General features: G+C 43.8%; 2 protein-coding genes across 2 annotated transcripts in view; both read right to left on the bottom strand.

Annotated features, from left to right (window-relative positions):
• Positions 1-5,373: 5,373 nt before the first annotated feature.
• Positions 5,374-23,622, bottom strand: part of LOC5508021 (lactadherin) — a 31,535-nt gene continuing 13,286 nt past the window's right edge. Inside the window, exons 2-5 of the mRNA XM_001628582.3 lie at positions 9,738-10,015; positions 9,008-9,092; positions 6,224-6,543; positions 5,374-6,105 (exon numbers count right to left, since the gene is read on the bottom strand). Of these exons, the coding sequence (XP_001628632.2) occupies positions 5,965-6,105; positions 6,224-6,543; positions 9,008-9,092; positions 9,738-10,015 (824 nt within the window). The 3' untranslated portion in view covers positions 5,374-5,964. The remainder of the gene's footprint in view (positions 6,106-6,223; positions 6,544-9,007; positions 9,093-9,737; positions 10,016-23,622) is intronic.
• On the bottom strand, positions 13,586-16,735 carry LOC116615103. Its single transcript, XM_032376763.2, has one exon. The coding sequence runs from the start codon at positions 15,868-15,870 to the stop codon at positions 14,569-14,571; it is 1,302 nt and encodes a 433-aa protein (XP_032232654.2). The 5' UTR covers positions 15,871-16,735; the 3' UTR covers positions 13,586-14,568.

The following is a 23,622-nucleotide window of genomic DNA, read 5'->3' as shown; positions in this document are numbered from 1 at the left end:
AATGACAAACTAGAAAAAGACCCCATAGAATCGGTACACACAAGGTTTATACGTTGGCTGCTAGGCGTCAACAGGTACTGCAGTTCTAATGCATGTAGATCCGAGGTCGGTAGATTTCCAATGCGTTTAAAAGCCAAATGTAGAGCAATAAAATATTGGCAAAAAATGATAAATTCTGACCACAGTAAACTTGCTGTGTTGGCTTTCCTAGATTCTTTAGAAAATAACAGCAAGGTAACTTGGGTGCACAAACTGAAAAACATTTTAGATCGAGCAGGCTTGGGCTATATATGGCTTGATGCCCCAAACACGTCTATAAATTTAATAAAGATGCGCTTTGAAGATATCGAGCGACAGGTGTGGCTAAGTGAGATTCACAATGATAGTAGAAGAGACCCACGCCAAAAGAATAAATTGCGAACTTTCAGGACCTTCAAGGTGGTCTACGAACTTGAAAAATATCTTACCCAAATTAATAATGTACAACACAGAATTGCCGTCACAAAATTAAGACTAAGCAATCATAATTTGGCCATCGAAACAGGTAGACATGCCAAACCATATGTGCCCCCAAATGAGAGGAGGTGCACGATTTGCAAAAATGGAATAGAAAACGAAGAACACTTTCTTGTAAAATGCCCTACATACAACGCGATTAGAAAGGCATACTATAGTGTTATCAAAGACAAAACTAATATCAACTTAAATGCAATGACATCTGAAAGAGCTTTCCTTTTTATTATTACCATGGATCAAAGAAACGAGATCATTAACAGGGAAACTGCAAAATATATTTTTGACTGCACAAGAAAAAGATTTGAATGCCTAAAAGAATAAATGCACACCACGGATAATGACAACCTTTTTATCTTAACTATTTGGAAAAACACCTGATATATAATCATGTATAAGGGTACCAAATAAAATATATTGATTGATTGATTGATTGATTGATTGATTGATTGATTGATGCGTACCCCCCCCCCCCCCCCACAATCCCATCCCTTAGGGGATGCGTACCTCCAGCCCCCCCCCCCCCCCACAATCCCATCCCTTAGGGGATAGGGGATGCGTACCTCCAGCCCCCCACAATCCCATCCCTTAGGGGATGCGTACCCCCAGCCCCCCACAATCCCATCCCTTAGGGGATGCGTACCTCCAGCTCCCCCCCCCCCCACACAATCCCATCCCTTAGGGGATAGGGGATGCGTACCTCCAGCCCCCCACAATCCCATCCCTTAGGGGATGCGTACCCCCAGCCCCCCCCCCCCTCCCCCACAATCCCATCCCTTAGGGGATGCGTACCTCCAGCCCCCCCCCCCCCCACAATCCCATCCCTTAGGGGATGCGTACCCCCAGCCCCCCACAATCCCATCCCTTAGGGGATGCGTACCTCCAGCCCCCCCCCCCCCCCCACAATCCCATCCCTTAGGGGATAGGGGATGCGTACCTCCAGCCCCCCACAATCCCATCCCTTAGGGGATGCGTACCCCCAGCCCCCCCCCCCCCCCCCACAATCCCATCCCTTAGGGGATGCGTACCTCCAGACCCCCACCCACCCACAATATCCCATCCCTTAGGGGATGCGTACCCCCCCCCCCCCCCCCCCCCCCCACAATCCCATCCCTTAGGGGATGCGTACCTCCAGCCCCCCCCCCCCCCCCCCCACAATCCCATCCCTTAGGGGATAGGGGATGCGTACCTCCAGCCCCCCACAATCCCATCCCTTATGGGATGCGTACCTCCAGCCCCCCCACAATCCCATCCCTTAGGAGATGCGTACCTCCAGCCCCCCACAATCCCATCCCTTAGGGGATGCGTACCCCCAGCCCCCCCACAATCCCATCCCTTAGGGGATGCGTACCTCCAGCCCCCCCCCACAATCCCATCCCTTAGGGTATGCGTACCTCCAGCCCCCCACAATCCCATCCCTTAGGGTATGCGTACCTCCAGCCCCCCACAATCCCATCCCTTAGGGGATCCGTACCTCCAGCCCCCTCCCCCCCCCCCCCCCCACAATCCCATCCCTTAGGGGATGCGTACCCCCAGCCCCCCACAATCCCATCCCTTAGGGGATGCGTACCTCCAGCCCCCCACAATCCCATCCCTTAGGGGATGCGTACCTCCAGCCCCCCACAATCCCTTCCTATAGGGGATGCGTACCTCCAGCCCCCCACAATCCCATCCCTTAGGGGATGCGTACCTCCAGCCCCCCACAATCCCATCCCTTAGGGGATGCGTACCTCCAGCCCCCCCACAATCCCATCCCTTAGGGGATGCGTACCTCCAGCCCCCCACAATCCTATTTCTTAGGGGATGCGTACCTCCAGCCCCCCACAATCCCATCCCTTAGGGTATGCGTACCTCCAGCCCCCCACAATCCCATCCCTTAGGGGATGCGTACCTCCAGCCCCCCCACAATCCCATCCCTTAGGGGATGCTAGCTCTGTCAACATATTAAAATGCAAAATAACACTGACTGTCAATGAACTGTAAATAGAACATTAACTGATATAAACTAAAAAGGAAACGTGTAGTAGGGGCTTTTCAGAATTTCAAAATATAGATGTATATGTATTCTTCTTGACAATTTTTAAATTAAAAGTTGGGTAGTAATATTACATATTGTACCAAGTTTCCTTTGTTGTGGTTGGTTGAGATAAGTGCAAAAACAGTAAAAAAATATCTTTGCAGACAGCTTCACTTTTAATCTTTTTTCTTGCAAATTTGTTTCCCTACCTTCTCCTATTTTGCTATTTTTTACATATTCTCGAAATGAATTCGAATCACTGTGCTTTTAAAAACTGAAGTTTATTTTTAAAAACTATCTGTTTACGTTAAATGTTTCAATTTCCAATGTGCTATTTCTTAATTGGCACCCTTCACAACTCTGCGTTATTTTCATACACACATATTTGTACCCTGGTTTCAGAGCCTCGAACGTCTCTCCATTTAGTGGCCATCGTCTCAACCTCGCTGGGCACTAAATAGAAAGACGTTCGAGGCTCTGGAACCAGGGTAACATATTTGTAGAAAGCAGCTAAAAGTTTTAAAACTATTTCCTAACTTTAGACACACAGCCCCCAAACAGAGATAGATGATTCTCCAAACAAGAGATAGATCATTCTCCTAACAAGAGATAGATTATTCCCCAAACAAGAGGGGATGTAGACACGTTGTCTTTACTCCAATATCTATACCATATTTAATTGAAAATATAGGCTGTTAAAAAATTATCTCAATCTCTGTTTATTTCTCTTTTTCCGGCAAGGGTGAAATTGTAGAATTATCCATAAGTACGTTAGGTAGGTACACGTGTATTGTAAGCCTTCGTCCATACTCTTCCTTCTCTATCGAGTGTGTCGCTGAAGGAACCCCGTCTTTTTCACTTGGGCAGTGCTCTGTTTTGACATAGCGTGTCTTGCCCATGGGACAAAAGGACTTTCTTTACCAGAAATCCCGTGTCGATATTTCTCCCTAAATTTGCGAAGAAGTTCAATGGCCTCCTCGTCAAACCCGCAATTAGGCTCTCTAGTTTTCAAATTCAAACCAAATTCACTTTCTAATAAACTCAGGCTGGTAGTATTCACTTCGAAGCGAACTGGTTTTGATTTACCGCCGAGAAGAATGAAAATTTCATCGTCGTTCCAGTTTTGGTGGATGTTGAATCCTTTGCTTGTTTTAAAGGGAAAGTTCCTGCACTTTGCTTGTGTTCTATTCACCGTTTCGTGTCTGGATTTCAACTTCTTTAAAGAAGAGTACAGCTTGTTCAAGGTAATGGCATGCCTTGGGGGCGCCGGTTGCTTAGTACCCCTTTGACCAGTAACGTCCACGTCCATAGAAATCTCGCTCACTGAGTTACCCATGAGTCGCTGGCCTGTACAGTACATATCCGAAAGCGGGGACTCAAGAATCCTTTTCTTCAACCGATAATTATCAATGTTTGCCGTAAATGATTTGTCCACATTGTTTGGTTGGTCCGTTTCCAGCACTAACCCGCCGTGTATCTGGTCGTTAGTAGCAGGTCTGTTACTGCAGGCGGCAGAGAATTCTTTAGGGGCGATGCCTTGCCATAATGCTAAAGTGTTATTTCTTTCGTGGATGTAGATTCTCTGTTTTCTTGAATTGAATTCGTTCTGTTGAGCGTCGGCTGGATCCTTGGATACGGTACTTTATTCGGAGACATCTTTACGGCGTGATAAACTTTACTTTATCGAGGGTAATCGTTTGATATGCGATTTGTTTCTTGCGCGAGTTAAAACAGTGAAAAATTTAGGTCGGTGTTAACTATGTAATTAAGCAATCATTTTTGTGTTGTATTTGTATTAATTGCTCGTTTTCACGAGGTCTATGCATAACAATAGAGCTCTCAGAGACGCTTTGGTCCCTAGAGACTTGATCATCTTAATAACTGCAGACGTATTATTATTATTTTTGACTCCCTACAGTTACCAGCTTTTATTGTTTTTCTTTCTAATACACATTTTGCTGAGATAATTAATTTTTTAATTGATTTAACTACTATCGGTTATCGGAAGGACGCTTCTTATCAACGGAATTTAAACCAGTAATTGACAATTGCTTTGTTTACTTTTGAACTGAATTTTGATCGTGAATTCGAGCTTTCGCTAAATGTCACATGGTAAACCTTTTTTTTGTTTCTTGTCATAGTTTATCTATCTTAAAAAAACAGCAAGCAAAATCGCACGTAACAATGGAACCTGGAGCTGGATTTCCAGCTCTTTTCTGTGAGCCAGCGATCCGATATGAGATCTAGCGACGGGAATGAGCACGAAAATTTAGTCTAAAATATCAAATGAGCAGTTTTTTACACACGATTATTGTGATTATTACTTAAGCACGACTGGACTGTGCCAATATATGATTTTTGAAAGGTTTGTCATAACACAAAAACAACCTGAAAAGGCAGCGGCATACTGTGATATCTTGCTTATACACCCCCCTCTCCCCCCAATTTAGATGCATTTAGAATAAGCATACGCATGATCGGGTATGGGACAAACAAATTAATACTCAGAATTCACACAATTCAGTACTCAGGCCGGGGAATAAATAGACAAGTTTTAATATGAGACTTTAGACTGTGTGGAAGCACGGGTGGCCTAGTGTGTTAGCTCGTCGGCCTCTCACCGCTTTGGGCCTGGCCCAAACTGGGGATTTTTCCGGGTTCCTGCCTTGATTCGAATTTGTGTCACAAGTGAGTTGAAGTTATTCTCCCGTGTTTCCAGTCTTCTCGAATAAGGCCGATAAGGATACTAAACCGGAGGTCCCATCTCTTCAAGCTGCATGGGCGTAAGGGACGTAAAAGTTTAATATGTTCCCTCGATAAACAAAGACAAAGATTAAAAAAACTCATGTAAGAGCCTTCGTTTATTTTAGTCTGTTTAATACTAAGTTTTAATGTGAAGTAGTACAAATTTCTCCAGCTTTTTCTTCAATATTTCTTGCTAATATACAGCATGGTCAGATAACTATAAACCAGTTGATTGCAGTGGCTCTGAAGGCCGTCATGCATTGCGCTCCTAGTTTGGTAAGGCCGTCATGCATTGCGCTCCTAGTTTGGTAAGGCCGACATGCATTGCGCACCTAGCTTGGTAAGGCCGACATGCATTGCATACCCATTTTGGGCAAGCCGTTATGCCCTCTTTCGTTAATCCACCGTACAGCTAGTTTAGGTAGGGTTGAACTCCTTTTTCCTACCTGAGAAAGCTCAATACACAGCGATTCGAGTATACTTATTATTGTGCCTTGGTAATCACGTGCAAATATATAACAGAGCAAATAATTCATCAGATAAGTAAGCTCAAAAGAAGTCTGGACAAGGCATCCGTACCTTTTCTTATTACTAGTGCTATATTTATCAGGTGACAAATAATGTTCCAAGCATGCAACATGGTGTTCTTGTCTGCACTGGGGTTCTATAAGCGAGCTGGACACTAATTACTAACGGGTTCCGTAAACTTCAACACGGCCTCCAGCGTAGTCGGCCCAAGCAATTGGCAAGAACCTCACATATCGAGCACTTGGCTTGTTTGATAGAAAGTTCTTTACCACGGTGGGCTTGTCTTTGTTTCCAGGAAAAACCTACGTGAAGCCAGGCAAACAAAAAAATCGAATTACATCAATTCGGATTCCAACTTGAAGATTTAAATAGCCCTAAAATATATGCAAGATCTGAATATATCCCAATAGTATCCTTTACCTTGTCTGCGCCATTTTCCTGGTAGACTTCCCAGCTAGCCCCATCTGTTGAGAGAGACAGCTTGTATTGTGTGATCCAAGTATTATAAGTCGGATCAGTCCCCCCTTGTGTTGCCACCGCACAGATCGTGTGCTTCGACAGCAAATCTACTTGGAGCCATGCGCCGTGAGCTATCCACGCACTAGAGGGTACCCAGTAATGTTGACCATTCAAGCGAGCAAAGTGGGCGAACCGATTAACGTTGAGAAAAGACGACGCCGTGAAACTGGAGTCCGGGATGATGTGACTATCATGGAGTCCGACTGCCGTGAAGCCGCAACCTTAAAAAAAAGGAATACAGGGCCTTAACAAGGGATGGGGCACTGGGGGCATGTGCACCTCCCCCCCCCCCCAAAAAAAGAAAAGAAAATTGTTTTTAAATTATAAGGAAATGACCAGTATGGGCGTGGCTGTGCTCCCCCCCCCCACAATATTTTCGTAATGTTTCTGTATAGTTGGATGATAGAAAATTTCTAAAGCATCCCTTTAAGATGGAGGCCGGCAAAGGATCAAGATTACAAGACTTCGATATAGGCTTGTGAGCTAAGATCTTAACATCATCTTCCGAAATTACATCAAATTCACTCATTTCCACTGTACACGTATGGTCACAATAAGGGTTGGGGCCAACCATGGTTTGCTGTTCCATTAGATCTGGATGGATTTTAGATATTTTTTCATAAAGAAATCAGCAAAGTTGTTGGCTAACACCTCACTAGAGGAGGCAACTGGGTAATATTGAACTGACTTCTTCTCAAGAAGTTTGTTAATGGTTTTGAAAAGAACCTTTTGATCCAAAGAATGTTCCTGTATGATTGATGTGTAGTATGAGGTCTTTAGTGAATCAATAAGATTATAGACTACCCCACACTGGTAAGCATAATTAGCACGGTCAGTTGGAAGACCAGTGGAAACCCATTTCCTCTCTAAGCGCCGTCTCTTTCTCTTTTCCTCAGAGACCTCGGGTGTATACCAGGCAGCTTTTGGGCGAATGGTAACAAGTTTCGCCTTTAGTGGAGCATGCTTGTTTAACAGTGCCTTAAGGGTGTTGTCATACTTTATAACCAGGTTATTAATATTCACTTGTTGGTTTTGAAAAAGTTCAGAGTTGAGAAGGTCTTCAGAAAGTTGGTCTATGTCAACCGATCGAAGCTTTCTGAAATTCTCGACTTTGTTCGCAAACTGTGGTTTGCAAAGGTCAAGTTCACAGTGTATGGCATGGTGGACAGAAATCATCGGGTTCCGGTCAGAAATCCCTTTGATGATGTCATCATCAGACCTAGTTATTACAAGGTCTAGGGTGTGGCCATCTTTATGCGTTATGCCTTTGACGTGCTGCTTTAGGTCGAATGCATCTAATATGTTGGAAACCTTTTTAGCATATCTGTCATTAGCATCATCCATGTGGAGATTGAAATCACCAATGAACAACAGTTGACCATTAGACTCAGCGAGAACCTGCTCCAGTAATCGAGAGAACTTAACAATGTGTATGTGGATTCAGGTGGTCTGTAGACAACAAAAATCCCGAGCTGGACAGAATGACGAAGCCGCACATCCATGAACTCGAACGTGTTGAACTGTTCACAAATCCGGCTGTTGATTTCAAGACGATCTTTAAAGAGCAGTGCAACACCACCACCTCTTGCATTTAGCCTTGGGCTGTGAAGAAAACGGTATCCTGTAGGACAAAGGGTACCCATTTCGACAGAATTGTAATCACCATTCTTAAACCACGTCTCCGTGATTGCCAATATATCTATGGCATTGTCCACCGTAAAGTCTTTTATAATTGGAGCTTTATTATTTGCTGATCTAACATTAAGGTGAGAAAGACGCAGTCTGACCTTTTTGTTTATATTATCTTTGTTGGTATTGACAATAGGGATCGGGATTAAATTACTTGATCTCACCGATTTTCGTTTAGATTGAGACTCCACCAGTTTATCATTTGCTGGATAGTTATTGACAAAAACAGGGATGGGTTGCCTTACATTGTTCATCATCGAAAAGTTATATGTTCGATGAAGGTGCTGAGGGCTGTTCATCTCTAGCTGCGACTGTTGAGTATCAATAAGATTACGAGCGTTTCGTGTCCGAGTCCATGTAGAACTACGAACTTTAGAGTGAGATGAAACAACTGTTGAAATGGGGCTGTTCTCAGGTCCTGGGTTCAGTTTGAAAACTAGGTCACCTTCAAGAGGGAGGTGAAAGGTGACACTCGTGTTGTTATAATACATGCAAGGACATTTCGGTCGTCTGATTCGTACTCTTGAACAGAAAATCGGTCGAGTGGAGCAATGTCCTATCCATCGAACCTCGGAGGAAACAGGCGCTTTCGAAGACTCCAGCACCAGCATAATGAAACATAGAAGCAAGGCTGCTCCTCATTATGCGCACCAGAAACCAGAAAGAAAAAAATATGTGTACTTGATGATGGAAATTGGGTGTTTCAAGAAAATAAGAAGTTTTGACTAAAATTACTTTCTTATTATATACTTTGTTATTACTTATTAAAAACTAAAATATAAATAAGATTTTATAAAGTCTGTCAAACTGGTTCATTTACTTTAGTTCAATAGAGAAGGAGAAGTAGGAATTGGAAAATTGAAAGGGGCGAAAAAAATGAAGGGTAGGACATATGAAAGAGTAGAAGAAGAAGACAAGGAGGAGATGGAAAAAGGAGACAAAAAATAAGTAGAAAGAGAAAAATAAGTGCTTCCTCGGACAGTCAGTGCTTCTTACCTTTGATGCACGAGTATGTGTCGTCTTTGTTGAAGTCAGGCTTACAGTTATAGCCCTCTTGGCATGGGTTGGATATACACGGGTTCTATACAAATATAAAGCAGCTATAAAGCAACCACGGCTTGGACATATACGGGTTCTAAAGACTAATATTAGGTAGTCATAAAGCAGCAATGGGTTGGATATACACAGGCTCTAGACAAATATTAGGTAGTCATAAAGACGAAATGGGTTGGATATACACAGGTTCTATCCAAGCACTCACCAGACCAACCTATAAGAAATATCTAACCTATTCGCACTATATACTTTATATGTCCGAAGAGATGGGGGGAGGGGGTTAGATGGCCCTCCCTGTGCCCAGCCTATTGCAACATCTTCTCGATGTCTTTCATGGCCTAGAGCGAGAAGGGCAATATAAAAGTAGTAAAAAAAAAGTAGTAAAGAATTCTAATTTTTGGAATGGATGGCCATTCGATAGACCTTTCATTCAAAGGAGACCAGCCTCGCCTTCATGTCATGCCCCCGTCTAATACGGACACATACACAACATAAAACACACAAGTCATGCATTCTTATCGGCAAATCCGAGCGGGGGATACTTTCAATCGCATATGGTTAATAAAAACACTTCTAACGTCGATCAAAAGAAGCTTTCTATCAAATAAACCGTTGTATTTTCAAAATTAACAACAAAGGAGTGGTTCATCGCATATTTTATTAAGCTCACCATAAAGCTGCAGTATCTGTAGCCAGCTCTGGGAACCAACTTGTCTTCAACCACGTGATCAACAGCGTTCAGCTCGCATGGTAATGTCAGTCCGTCATCTGATACCGGGCCTTCGTTGTATGACATACACAGCGCCTCGTGGTAACATTCCGTCATGCAGGAATCCTCCCTTTGAGTGGGGACCTCCTTAGCGACAATTCTTTCGCTGGTGTTCAGCGACATGTTTGGGATGCAATCATTTCTGCGCAGCATTCGGCATGGTGGCACTGATGACAGTGCTATTGGGCAAAAGCATCAACAGCAATAAATAGAATGCCTCGATGCGTAACTGTTAAATAACGCGCAATTGTTTGCAAAAACAATTCAACAACTACACAACAGAAAATCCTTGTTATTCCTTTACGGAAAATAGCGTTCCCAGGGGGCAATTCCAAGGGTTAATACCACTATCCAGTCAGCTATCCTTACTCCCGGGGAGGGGGGGGGGGGGCACTCCAGAAACGTAGACTGGGGTGATCCTCCCATCTTTTAGAGTATAAAATTTCGACAAACTGCTATCCCCCGGGGGCTTTTTAAGTATTTTTCTAATTCTGCTATCTCTTAGGGTATAAATTTCGACCGACTGCTGTTCCTAAGGGTGTGTTAAACGGTTCTCCCCATTCTGCCATCTCATAGAGTTCCTTCGATCAAACCCAATTTGCTATATCTTTGGGGTAAGAATTTCTGTAGACCACGCCCAAAGTGCTAACCCTCAAGGTTAAAATTGATTTTGCCGCCGATTACCCCCATCTGTTTTCGTCGGAGTACCATTTCCCCCTCTTGGGATCCTTACATTTTTCATGAAAGTTTGTGTAAAAATTTGCCTTTGTGCAAACCATTGGAAATGCTCTTGTGCTACTTGTGTTTGGTATTTATTATCATACTTTGTTAATGATTTTATATTATTCTTTATATAGAAATTATTGACGAAAAGGTATTCTACGAGAGTTTTGACAAAGCTCGTTACAGTTTCTCAGGCGTGCGCAGTAGCGACATCAATACAATTTACAAATTTTTAACTGAGGTGGACGCAGCCATGACGCAACACATCAAAGAAAAATGTTTTGAATTTATTAAACTTTTTCTATTTAGGGACGAGGTCAAAACAATTCTCCAAACTAGGGACCCGACTTTTAAAAAATGGTTGATGGGTGGCGGGTGATACCCCCCCCCCCCCCCCCCCCACACACACACACCACTTGGTGGTGGTGGTAGAAACACCTCCCCCTACCCCACATGGTGACGAGGAACCATCCAAAGCTAGGGACCCGACTTTTAAAATAGGTTGCTAGTAGAGGATGATACCCCCCCCCCCCCACAACTATAGTGGTGGCGGGCTGTATACCCCCCCCTACCCCCCCTCCAATACACACGGTTGTTGCAACATACACTTGATACACTGTCTATAAGAGCCAATCACAATCCGTATATTTGTGACCGTTTCATGGTATATAGTCTCCTTTTGCAGTACGCGATTTTGTAAGTCGTTGTGGCCTTTATACTCCTTGCTGATCAATTAAAAAGTTAATTAAGCTAAAAGTTGAAAGGGTGGGTCGGAATCCCCTCATAGGAAATACGTGCGAAAAACGCCATTCAGGAGTAACACATTGGACAGCGCTTTTGCCATTTGATAAACGTCCAACAGATTAACGTCATCATCGTGAAACCAACAATTCTTATACGGATGCGGTGCGTGTCATAAATTCGGCAAAGTTTTTCGATGATTATTAGTTTTGTTAAAACAAAAGTTTAATTCTCAAGTATGGAAAGAGCGTGGAGTCCGGGAGAAGAGAGGAGCGGCAAACGGCAAAGACTGAAAATCGATCCGTATCGCTAACAACTTTGGCATATTTACTTTCGCTCCAATACCCTGGGTACCAGAGGCTCCAAGCTTCGCGGTGACAACAAATCTTTTTCGCCGCGAAGCTCGGAGCCTCTGGTACCCAGGGTACCGCTCTAATGACATTCTAAACAGAAAACAAACTGTAGAGCTCTGAAATACGTTTTATCTTCATTCACTAAAAATGAGTCAATTATGTCTCTCAGCTAGCTAAAATAAAGTTTCTTACTCCCTGAGTACAAATTTTAGATAGCAAATTTCATATAATTCCGGAGGGCTATAAAACGATAAATAGTCCTTTGTGTCCTATTATTGATGTTAAACTAAGCTTGAGTTCAGCTCCAAAAGCAAAAATGCTTGCTGAGATTATTAGAGGAAATTGATTGAGATCACAATGGCTTTCATTTCAATACATGTGTTGCAAGTGCAGGAACACAAAAATTATCGTTTCTCCAGCAAATTCATTGACCGGACTTCGGCGAACTCACGTTGCGACACCGTGTGCCATAAACGAATGCAACACAGAGATCAGACTGATTTTATAGTTAAATTCGAAGCTTCATTCTTGCCTTCAATAAAATTTAACAGGAAAGCCCCGTAAAAGTCAGCTAAAGCATTTTATCAAATAGATTCTCTGCCGCTTTTGTGTACATTTCCAACGTCCAAAGCAGTCCCAGCTGAGGTTGGTCCCAGTTGGATTTGTTTTGACAAGGTCGGATCCATCATCACTGTCCCTAGTAACTTGTCTTTCCTACTCTGTTATTTTATAATGGGGAAGGAAAAAAAAAAAGCGCCGCTCGGGGTGGTGTTACTTATTTACCAGGTGGTAGCCTACGTGTAGCCGCTGACTCGCGGAATCCTCTCGTAGCGTCTACGCAACACCGGCGATAATCGTGTTCCGTGACGCCATTGTAATAAATTTGAATAGATTAATTTTGACATCTATGAATGGCTTTTCTCTTATTCAGCGCGCAAACACGTTCAGGTTTCGTCCTGCAAAACAAACATTCCAACATCGCCCTCTAATGCTGCTACTTTCCACGTGCACATTCCTTCGTTTTAATTCTGCTAATGTATACTTGCATTCTTTGTAAGAGGGTAATTGAGAAAGATTACGAACGGTATCTAATGGATAGCAAGCGCTAATCGACATTCAGCGTTCGATGTGAACTTGAGCTTTTAGATTTCAGTGTACACAACACAAGCGCATACATATTCAGGATTGCCGTGATCTGCAGCTTAAAAGGAAAAATTTGGTAAAAACCTAGCCATTTTGGATAGAACTTTGGAAAATAACTAAAATAACGAAATTGCTTGGTAAATGAAAGACTTTCCGTAGAAAGACATCGACATCATCGTTCAGAAAAGCAGAGAAAGCCTTCTCTTGTTTTTTGTGTGGTTTCTCTATCCCAAATAACGTTGACACATGTCTAAGGCTGAACTTAGGACAGATTTATCGCGATTAGGTGGGAGAGTCGTAGTGTTTTTCTCCATATTTGAACCGCTCGATAAACTCACATCGTAAACAGCGGGAACCTTAATTTCAACTTCTGATCTGGGCCAATCAAAATATCCAAGATAAAGCTACTAAGTCAGTGGCCAATCAGAGACTATTATAGGTTTTCCTGTGAAAGCCGTGACGTCACGGAACACGATTATCGCCGCCGTTGAGTAGACGCTACGAGAGGATTTCGCGAGTCAGCGGCTACACGTCTAACCAGGCGGCGGCGGTTACATAGCGCGTCGTTTGAAAGGTCAAAAGCGCTTTATTATCTATTATCACATAAGGTCTAATTCTCTATCATACCTGGTTCCGAGGGGTAAACCCCTTTTCCAAGGAAAACTGTCCCATTTATTAACTGTTATAATGACATTGATTAGTATGATCAACCATACTGAAGGCATCGGGCACTTGCGGTAATAAGATCCTGGCTCACTGAAAGGATGCGAGCGAGTTCAGGGCGACTCATGGTGGAATGATTATGTTTATTTCGGGACAATACGCGACACGGCCCAAATTACAGATATTTTCAGCTGCGCTTTAAGATATCTACTGTAGATTTTATGTAAAGATTTCCCAGGACAGCGACCACTCTGCGGCAACTCTTATCAGCAATTATCGCTTTTGCGTTGTGCCAGGCATAATCCGTGGTTTTCTTTATTTTCCGCTGATGGCTTCCGTTTGTAAGGCTCATACACAATAAATAGAATGTTCAGCAAGAAATTTTCCTTCACTTAGTATCGATGTACTATTTAAAACACGAGCAGTAGTAGCAGTGTTTTATCGGGTATAAAATTTCGTACCCGACGTGATGCGGATGTTACGTGCGACTGGGAAGCCATTTCAAGAATTCGGTGCTAAGTCCAGTGGTCCAGTTTCACTGTTACGATTAGCTCATCCAATTTCAATAGTCGCTTTGACCAATCGAGGTGGAAACACAAAGTCTATGTTCATCAGGGAATCAAAGCTAGTCCATATTCTTAAACTACCACCTTTTATTCTCTTTTCAGAAAATGCCTTAGAACAACATTTGTTGGCACTAGGTATCTTTAATAGACTAAGCAAAAACTTGTAACTTGCCTTTTTTGAAATCAATGTAATAATAAACTGTAACTTGCATTTAACACATATTAACCAAGTTAATGGAATGTCAAAATATGTTCTGGTAATAATAATATAATCAGAAGACTTACATTATTCAATTTAGACTAGAAATTTAGTTTGTTACAATAAAGAACAGTAACTGAAATTTGAACATCCCTATTAAATTAAACATAAAAAGCATATACAGGATATACATGTATTGTAAGCTTATACATGTTATTTTTGCTAAATGGATCTGATTGTGGCTTGCCTCCATATATTATACTAATAACATAAATCTGGCAGTGTTCCTGCATAGTTTGACAGACATTATCAAATGTTCACAATTATACACAAATTTGCTAGATCTAATGACCAAACCAATTCATGCGGGCCTGTTCTTTCAGTTTAGTTCTAAAAACTCTATCATCACTGATAAGTGACATCACTTTACTTGATATTTGTGCAATAGATTTAGGATTAACATTACAACTCACCAGTTGTAAGAAGTGTTGATAAATGCAATCAATATCTATACCTCCCTTTGCCAGCTGCATTTGGAGGATCTGGATAACTATTAGTTCCTCAAACAAGGTCCAGCCATGAGCAATATTGCCCGTGCCATCAAGTTTTTGTGCAAACTTCTTTCCTGCCACCATTTCGGTTGTCATCCTTGTTGCCATTCTTTTTCTTGTAAGCGTGACCTTGGAATGGTCCCTTTGCATTTTTTTCCCATAAGGGTTCTCGCAACCTAAACAGTCACAGTCAGAATACCGCTTAACACTCTGAAAGCATTTGCACCTTGATTTAAAGCTGTGACATGACCTTAAATCCTTCTCCTTTTTCTTAGCTCCTTGGCCGCATCTGCAGCTCCCAGCACTATTGGCCCCATTGGCCTTTTGCGATGCAGAATTGTCAAACTTGCTTTCATCTGTCTCAGGTTGTTCAGACCGCATAGCAATAGCATCATAATGGCCAAGACCAGATTGGTCGAAGGCTAGATAGAGTGGTGTACTTATCACTGTACCTTTAGTTGGTGAAACAGGGACCACAGGGAAATTTTGCATTTGGGACAATAACACTATTGGCATTTTCAAAATATTTGCCATTCCTGGAACCATGATATTTCCAATAGCTGCATTGAAATATCCATCATTTAAAAAGGCATTTGCTTGATCTTCTAGCGATTCTCCGTTTAGCAGAAATAGCCTGTATGGTTCTAGGTCATTTAGCCACTCATTAACATTGAGTAACCTCAACTTGAATGCCATATCGTACATGCCTTGTTCACCATGTAACCCTAGAGAAGACAGGTGCTTCCCAATATCAGACGAGGAAGTTATATTTGGGAAGACTGTCGTGATAAGGCCATGCGACACTGTATTGTAGAAACAATTTCCAATACCAGGGACTGGGTCTCTAGTCATTGCAAAGTTTGCAAGTATATCATCTAGAGCTGAGGAGTTATATTTACCAGGCAAACTGGAACTGACTAGACCCAACATGCTACTCTCAAACATAGCAATGCTTGGTTTGAGCTTTCCATAACTCCCCTGAGACTGATCAACAACATTTCTTATTAATTCTTCATATGCCTTCGATGTAGCACAAATAAACTCCTTCCCAGCATCACCGACACTGAATTCATGCTCCTCAAAAATCTTTGACATCTTCACTTCTATCTAATTCTTCATCTTCTGAAAGGTTATCACAATTTGTATTATAGGATTCCTGCAGTCTATTTAACACATCTTCAACACATCACAAAGCTGCATCCTCAATTGAAAGAACATCCCTCAAATATTGGTTGTAAATTGCATGATGTTCTGTTCCATTGCAATATGTTGTATCATTAAAGTGTGTTTCAACTGGGGGAGTAACCCTGATCTTTCTCTTTTTGTTTGTCATAGACAGTTTCTCCTCATTCCAAATATAGAAAAACACCGCAAGCAATGCCAAAGCATACTGTAGGCCAAGTCTCGATCTTTTCAGTGTTTTGTTGAGTACTCTGTGTATACCTTCATTACGATTGGTGCCACCTGAAGGAGGAATGCCAGATAAGCAACCTTTTCTGATATGAGCCAGCAATTTGTTAATCTCAGCTATACCTTTCTCCGGAACAATCTGTTCACCTTCATACTCAACACTTTCCCATTGCCTCAGAAAAGAGTCAGTATTTGCTTCCATTACATTGCTTGATGGTGTTGATTTTACTCTGTCCTTCCCCTTGTCAGTTGGATCCCTCAGAAAATACTTAAACTCTGCCAGCATCTCAGATCTCAACTTCCTCATTGGCGAATTGTATCTGTTGTAGTCGAAAATGAATGTTAATCCAAAATAAAAATGGACTAGTCCAAAATGAAACCAAACCAGTCCAAAATGAAATTGGACTAGTCTAAAATAATATGGTTGAATATGTCAATGATTCTAAAAAGGGATTTTCCCTTTTTGGGGTCTCATTTAAAAAAAATGGGGCTAGGTATTTTTCGGGGGTCAAAAAGTCTTATTCCAGTTTGTTTCTACTCGCTCCTTTCCACTATCTCTCGTCCCTTTCCTCCTTTCTCCAATTCCTTTCCTTTTCACTCTCATTCCTTTCCTGCTTTTTCCTTTTCCTCTATTCCTTACCTACCTGCCTGCCTACTGTTATAAATTCTATCTTACCTTTTTTTTCACGGTTTAGAAACTAATTTTATAACTGTGGCGCCTCTTGGGAAATGAACAACAATACAAAACTCCACGCAAGCGCAGTCACCAAAGCGTGTTTGGTTAGCAATGGCTGCTAGCGTCTGTGTCGATGCAGACGATTTCTACTCGAAATTAGAAGAATTAAAGGAAAAAAGTAAGTCTAGCAAAAGCAACACAACATTATACATCTGTGACGAATTTTACGAGAAGGCCAAGCAATGGCTGAAATGTACGACGCCAGAAGAGAAGAAAGACATCGCACTGTCGGACAATGATAAGTTGAAAATCATTCGCAATAAGTGGAACGTTGACGAGGAAGGAAGAGTCATTGATGCCAAGGGAAAGTACGTTGTACATAAATCGACCATCCACGATGTCCTCTCGCAAGCTCACAAAGCAATCTGCCACCGAGGGAAGAATAAAACTGCCAAGTATCTCAGTGAGAATTATAGTAACCTACCTAAACAAATCATAACATTATTTACCTCCATATGCAAATTGCATCAAGAACAAGCCAGCCTCACCAACTATTGCAAGAAGCCGGTGACAAAACCTATTCAGGCAGATAGATTTTTGAGCCACCTGGAAATGGATTTAATTGATTTTCGTAAGATACCCTGCAATTGTGGACGGAGGCATTTATGGGCTCTTCATGTTGAAGATCATTTTTCCAAGTACTCATGGCTACTTCCACTGAAAAAAAAGGAAAGTCTTGAAGTCGCCCAAACCATCGAGCCCTTGTTTTGGCAGTTCGGGTTCCCATGCAAATTGCACACAGACAGGGGGGGGAGAGTTTAAAGGGAGCGTTGATGACTTTGCGCAAAGTTCAACATACAACAAGCCCGAGGCGCTCCAAAAAACCCTTCTGCTCAGGGACTTGTCGAGAGGGCAAACCGACTAGTAAAGGAGAATTTGTTGAGCCTCATTAAAGAGAAGGGATTAGCATCAAATGATTGGTGCAAAATTCTGAATGAGGCGGCCTACAAAAAAAATATCACTCTTAATCGAGCAATTGGCAAATCGCCCTACGAAGTTGTTTTTGGCATCTTCCCCCATAAAGAGAAGGCATTGACCCCAACGGTATCCTAAGCACCGTTCAAGAAGAAGGAAACAACGATCATAAAGTCGAATCCGTGAGAAATACAGAAGAAGAAGAGCTGGCTACTGTTAAGACAAGAGCCCAAAAACGAAAAAGAAAGAGCGAGACAGTCCCTGAAAGGGCAGCGACATCAAAAACAACTACCATGACAGTCAGCACCATAGAAAGCCATGATCAAAATGTGGAAGAAGATGAAAGTGGAATCATCATTGAGACAAGAGCACAAAAACGAAAACGTGAAAATGACCAAGTGTTTGAAAACCAGGCAGGTTATAATCGGAAAATGAAGGAAACACTACCAAGAAAGCTAAACTTTCAAGAAAATGATTATGTTTCTGTAAAGATCAATGTAGTCGATAAAGGTCCGCTACATCCAAACTCCCTTCTTGCTAAGATAATAGAGAAAGCAAATGACAATGCAAGAATTGTCACTAAATTTGTTGTGATTGATTCAATAATTTCCCTGAATAGATTGAACAAAATTGCCAAGCCCAACATAGTCTTTGACTATTCCACAGAGGTCTCCCTTATGAGAGCTTCAAAGATGGCGCACCTTCAATGCCCCACATGACTGTAATGGCTGTATGAATGAGTAGAAAGACAGTACCACTTATTATTAGATTCCTATATTCACAACGATTAAAGCTGCTGTCATCTAATTGTGTTTGTTTTCGTCGCCTTTGTTAGTCGCTAGTTCTATTTGTTTACTTAAAATCACCCTAACGCCACTACTTAAACTAACCCTAACCCTACTATTTAAACTAACCCTAACCCCACTACTTAAACTGACCTAACCCCACTACTTAAACTAACCCTAGCCCCACTACTTAAACTAACCCTAACCCCACTACTTAAACTAACCCTAACCCTACTACTTAAACTAACCCTAACCCCACTACTTAAACTAACCCTAGCCCCACTACTTAAACTAACCCTAGCCCCACTACTTAAACTAACCCTAACCCTACTACTTAAACTAACCCTAAACCCACTACTTAAACTAACCCTAACCCCACTACTTAAACTAACCCTAGCCCCAATACTTAAACTAACCCTAACCCCACTACTTAAACTAACCCTAGCCCCACTACTTAAACTAACCCTAACCCCACTACTTAAACTAACCCTAGCCCCACTACTTAAACTAACCCTAACCCCACTACTTAAACTAACCCTAGCCCCACTACTTAAACTAACCCTAACCCTACTATTTAAACTAGCCCTAACCCCACTACTTAAACTAGCCCTAACCCTACTACTTAAACTAACCCTAACCCCACTACTTAAACTAACCCTAGCCCCACTACTTAAACTAACCCTAACCCCACTACTTAAACTAACCCTAGCCCCACTACTTAAACTAACCCTAAACCCACTACTTAAACTAACCCTAACCCCACTACTTAAACTAACCCTAACCCTACTACTTAAACTAACCTTAGCCCCACTACTTAAACTAACCCTAACCCCACTACTTAAACTAGTTAAAAACGAATATGGACTGGTTTGATTTCATTTTTGACTAGTCCATTTTCATTTTGGACTGACATTTATTATTGACTGCAACATATCCACCTTTCTTTGGGATTGTAGAAGTAAAACGTTGTATAGCATGGAAAGGATCCAGCTTAACTGAAGATGCATCAAACAGAGAATTAAGTTTCTGGCCCAATTGGCAGCAGTTATCTACATGTATTTGTTCTATTTGGCAATTGAGTCTATCCAGATTTGCTTTCAGATCCCATAGCAACTCTTCAATTACTGCAAAGCTATTACCTTTACAAAGCTTCCAAGCCACAACAATTCCATCTTCATTCATCACAATAAAGAGGCTGTCATAAAGGCGGACCCACTTCTCATGGCTTCTCATGGCTTCTCATGTAGAGAATGTCTAAAAATCATGTACTGTCTCTACTGTGGTTTTCCATTATTTAACTAACAATTAATTTCAGTTATCACGAAAAGATATGGGAACCAATACCAATCAGGCTCGAAGTTGTGTCAGTATTGTTCAACCAAAAAGAATGAGTAAATAACAGCTACTTTCTTTGCCCCTACCCTTAGATTCTCTATTTGTTTAGTTTTGAATTTTCCAGCACCTAGACCTAGAGATGCCTGCGGAGAGGAGGCTAGGAGCGGCCTTAGATTTCCTGGCTTGTACTGCAATTGGCTTTAGAAAATAGGATGTGACTAGTTCAGTGCAAAGTCAAGTTTCTTGAGTCACTGTAGATATATGATAATCGATTATTATACAGTCACAAAGTGAAGGGTAATTTCTTGCAGATCATTCTATTTAAGTGGGCCTTGCGAACGCCAGCCAAGTAAAATATAACGAAATTAAGCTTTTGCTATCAGGAAACCACGGATTATGCCTGGCGCAATGCAAAAGCGTTATTATTGCCGATAAGGGTTGCCGCAGAGTGGTCGGCTACTGCATATGTCTGTTAGGCTGTTTTATTTGTGTTTGCTTGAGTAGTCCTTTGGGAATCTTAACAGGAAATCTACAGTAGATGTCTTGAAGCGCAGCTGAAATTATCTGTAATTTGGGCCGTGTCGCGTATTGCCCCAAAATAAAAATAATCATTCCACCATGAGTCGCTCTGAACTTGCTCTCACCCTTTCAGTGAGCCAGGATCTTTATCTAAGTGTCCGGCTAGGCTAGCCTTGTCTGCTTTGGTAGAATACTACTCGCCTGCAGTATGGTTAATCATACTAATCAATGTCATTTATATCAGTTAGACCTTATTAGACCTTATGTAATTATACATGAGATGTAATTACATATGAGATGGCAATTTGCAAGGCCATTATCTGGACAGGATATTAAATTTCCTGTCGTGTAGCGCAACTGGCATGCTGAGCCATTGTTATTGTATCAACATCAAAGTTATTTGAGGGGGGGACTGGGGGGTTTCATAGAAACGAGTGGGAGGCGCGAATCCCCCCCCTCTGGCCCCCCAGCCCCATCACAGGCTGGGGGCTTTCAGTGGCACCGAAACGCGTTTCGTGTAGACTAACAGTTGCTGGTTATTAATCATCGTCGGGACCACTTCGCGTAGATGGGTAAATCTACGCAAAACACACTCCGCGTAGATGGGTAATTAGCGATGGTTAACAATCATTAATCTATGTCGGGGACGCCAGCGCCTTGTGCTAGGACCTGATGGCCGCGAAAACGAGGAACGTGGATTGGGCCGCCAACCTACGGAGCGCGGAATAACCGTTTTTCGGCCGTAAATTCAAAGCCGCTGGCGTGGCGTTTAAACCTTAGTTTTACTCGGACACATCTCGCTCCCGAACTCCTCGCGAATTTCTCGCAGCATCTTTTTCATCTTTTCGCGTGTCTCCAGGGAGGGCCCTTTCCTGCTTTTTTTCTCACGCGGTGCGAGGCCGTGTCGAGCTCTGATAGCGGCCTTGGGCGCGTAGTATCTCTCTTGTTCCTGAAGTATAAGCCGAAACTCTTCGTCTGAGATATGCCCGTCCTGCAGAGCCTTAGAGACCAGCTCGCCGATCGAGTTTTTCTTACTCTCCGCTAGAACCATCGTGTCTTCGTGTTTAGCCACCTTGCTCGTAAGACCCCTAGAGACTACCCCCGCGCCCGCGCCCACGACACCGACCAGCCCAGCGACCCCTGCCAGCAAAGCGCCGATCAGAACCCCTATCCCACTCAGAGAGACCCCCACCCCGGCGCTGGAAAGCGCATTGCAGCGATGCCGGATGCCACAGACACAGCATGGGTAACAGCAAAGGCGCGCTTATACTTCTTCCGCACCTGTCGATGATGCGTTATCTCGTTGTCTAGGACCGCCTGAGTGTCACATATTTTCTGGAGTCGGAAGCTTTGCGCGTCGCCGCCGATGCTTGCCGGAGCGATAGGCGTCATGTGCAATTGCGGGCAAATCGTGGGGCAGACGCTTGGAAGCAAGGGGTATATGGCACCGCTGCTAACGTCGCTGTTTGCCATGCTTGTTGCGTCGGGCCTAGGTTAGCTCTAATACGAGGCGAACAGGCTTGCCCTTAAAGTCCACCCGTCTATCGCGGTCATCCCTGATCCATATTTGGATACTCGAGACAAACTCAGAGGAAGATGCTGCGACACAAACGGGGATGTCGGGCCCATAGACGACTTTCTCGTGCGGCCTCCCGCGGGTTTCTAGGCAAGCGAGAACGTTTGAAGGCTCGTCTATGGCGAAGCATTGCGTGCGGTCTACGATATCGCAGAAGATGTAGAGGGCCTCTATTTTCGGCAAAGTCACCTTAAGTGGGGCCCCCCCAAGGGCAGTGCGAGGCCCCGCCCCCCAAACTGATCGTCTTTAGCCTCTGAGCCAAATGATTGCGCAAAGCTCGGCATTCAGGAACGCAACGCCTTTGGACATGAGCGCGATCTTCCCGGTGAGGGGATCCAGCTTCGCGGTCAGAATCTTGCTTTCAGCGCGGTCGATCGTTTCCACGATGGACTCGGCCGTGTGGTGCCCGGCTGGCAGAGTAGCGACGGGCGGGAGGGAGGCTATAGTCGTTATCTGATGCTCCCGCTCGAGATTATACCAGATGTTAAACAGCGAGCACTGCCGGAGCGCCACGAAGCGTGGGCGCCTTATCGGCGGTCTGGTGCGCAACCGCCGGATGTGGGGTGTCCCTAGTCGACCCCGCTTTCGCCACGCTCCCCTCTGTCATCAGGGGATTTCTAAGGTTTCACTTCTACTTTACCACCCGGAGGATACTCTACGAGCCCGGCGCCCCCCTGCCTGGCGACACCCCGTTCACGCAAAAAGGTAACCCCTACAAGAAGGCCGCTTTCGAGCGTCTATGTATAGAGTTCGGTTTGCCGCGTAAGCCGGACTTCCGATGGAAAGGCGGGCGGAACCACGGGCTAGGCGATGTGTTTGTGTTCTACCCGGGGGAGGGGTATCGCAACGTGCACGTGATCCGTGGCTACGACACGGCGGCGGACGAGTACCCGAGCCACCTCAATCTGTTTAGCGACGAAGGTGGGACGTACAATAGTGGGGAGCAGGTGGGTTACATACGCAACGACGACCACGGGGACGTGCAATATAGCTGGTTTGCGCCTCCCAAAGGTGAGGGGCTGACAAAAGCAGGGCTAGGAAGACTTGATCGCTCGGTCGAGGCGTTCGTCTACACAGTGCTTGGCGCGCAGGTAAACGTCCGTTCGTCTATTGCGGGGGCCGGCGGGCCGGCCATGGAGGCGCAGGCGGAGTTCACGAAGCTGCTTGAAGACAAGATAATAGAAAACGACATCGCTCAAAGCTTGCAAAGGTACCAGTTAGCCGTGCAGAAGGCCAAGGTGAGACTGAGTCTTGCGGTCGCACCAGGAGTGTGGCTGATGCCGAGCGATCTGGTGATAAACACGCAAAGCGTCGTGGGCTACAACAATAAGCTGCAGAAAGCCACAGACTCCATGACGCTCGGCGCAAACGCGATCAACACCGAGACAAAGCCAAACGGTGCTCATAACATGGCCGGTGGGCATCCTAGGGTGCAACACTTGACTGACCCTGGGATCGACCGCGTGCCGTCCCGGCTGCGAAGCAAGGCTTCCGCCCCTGCGAAAGTGCACGCAGAGGGCGCGGCCCCTGCCCCCTCTCCACGTACGCACGCTGCGCATAGCATGACTGCC

This window comes from Nematostella vectensis, chromosome 7 (assembly GCF_932526225.1).
Source record: "Nematostella vectensis chromosome 7, jaNemVect1.1, whole genome shotgun sequence".
NCBI classification, from domain to species: Eukaryota; Metazoa; Cnidaria; class Anthozoa; order Actiniaria; family Edwardsiidae; genus Nematostella; species Nematostella vectensis.
This window is presented reverse-complemented; position numbering and strand designations above follow the sequence as displayed.

What these genes read in the sequence shown, in the direction of transcription:
- LOC116615103 (XM_032376763.2), bottom strand. Translation starts at nt 15,870, where the DNA reads ATGTCAAAGATTTTTGAGGAGCATGAATTCAGTGTCGGTGATGCTGGG.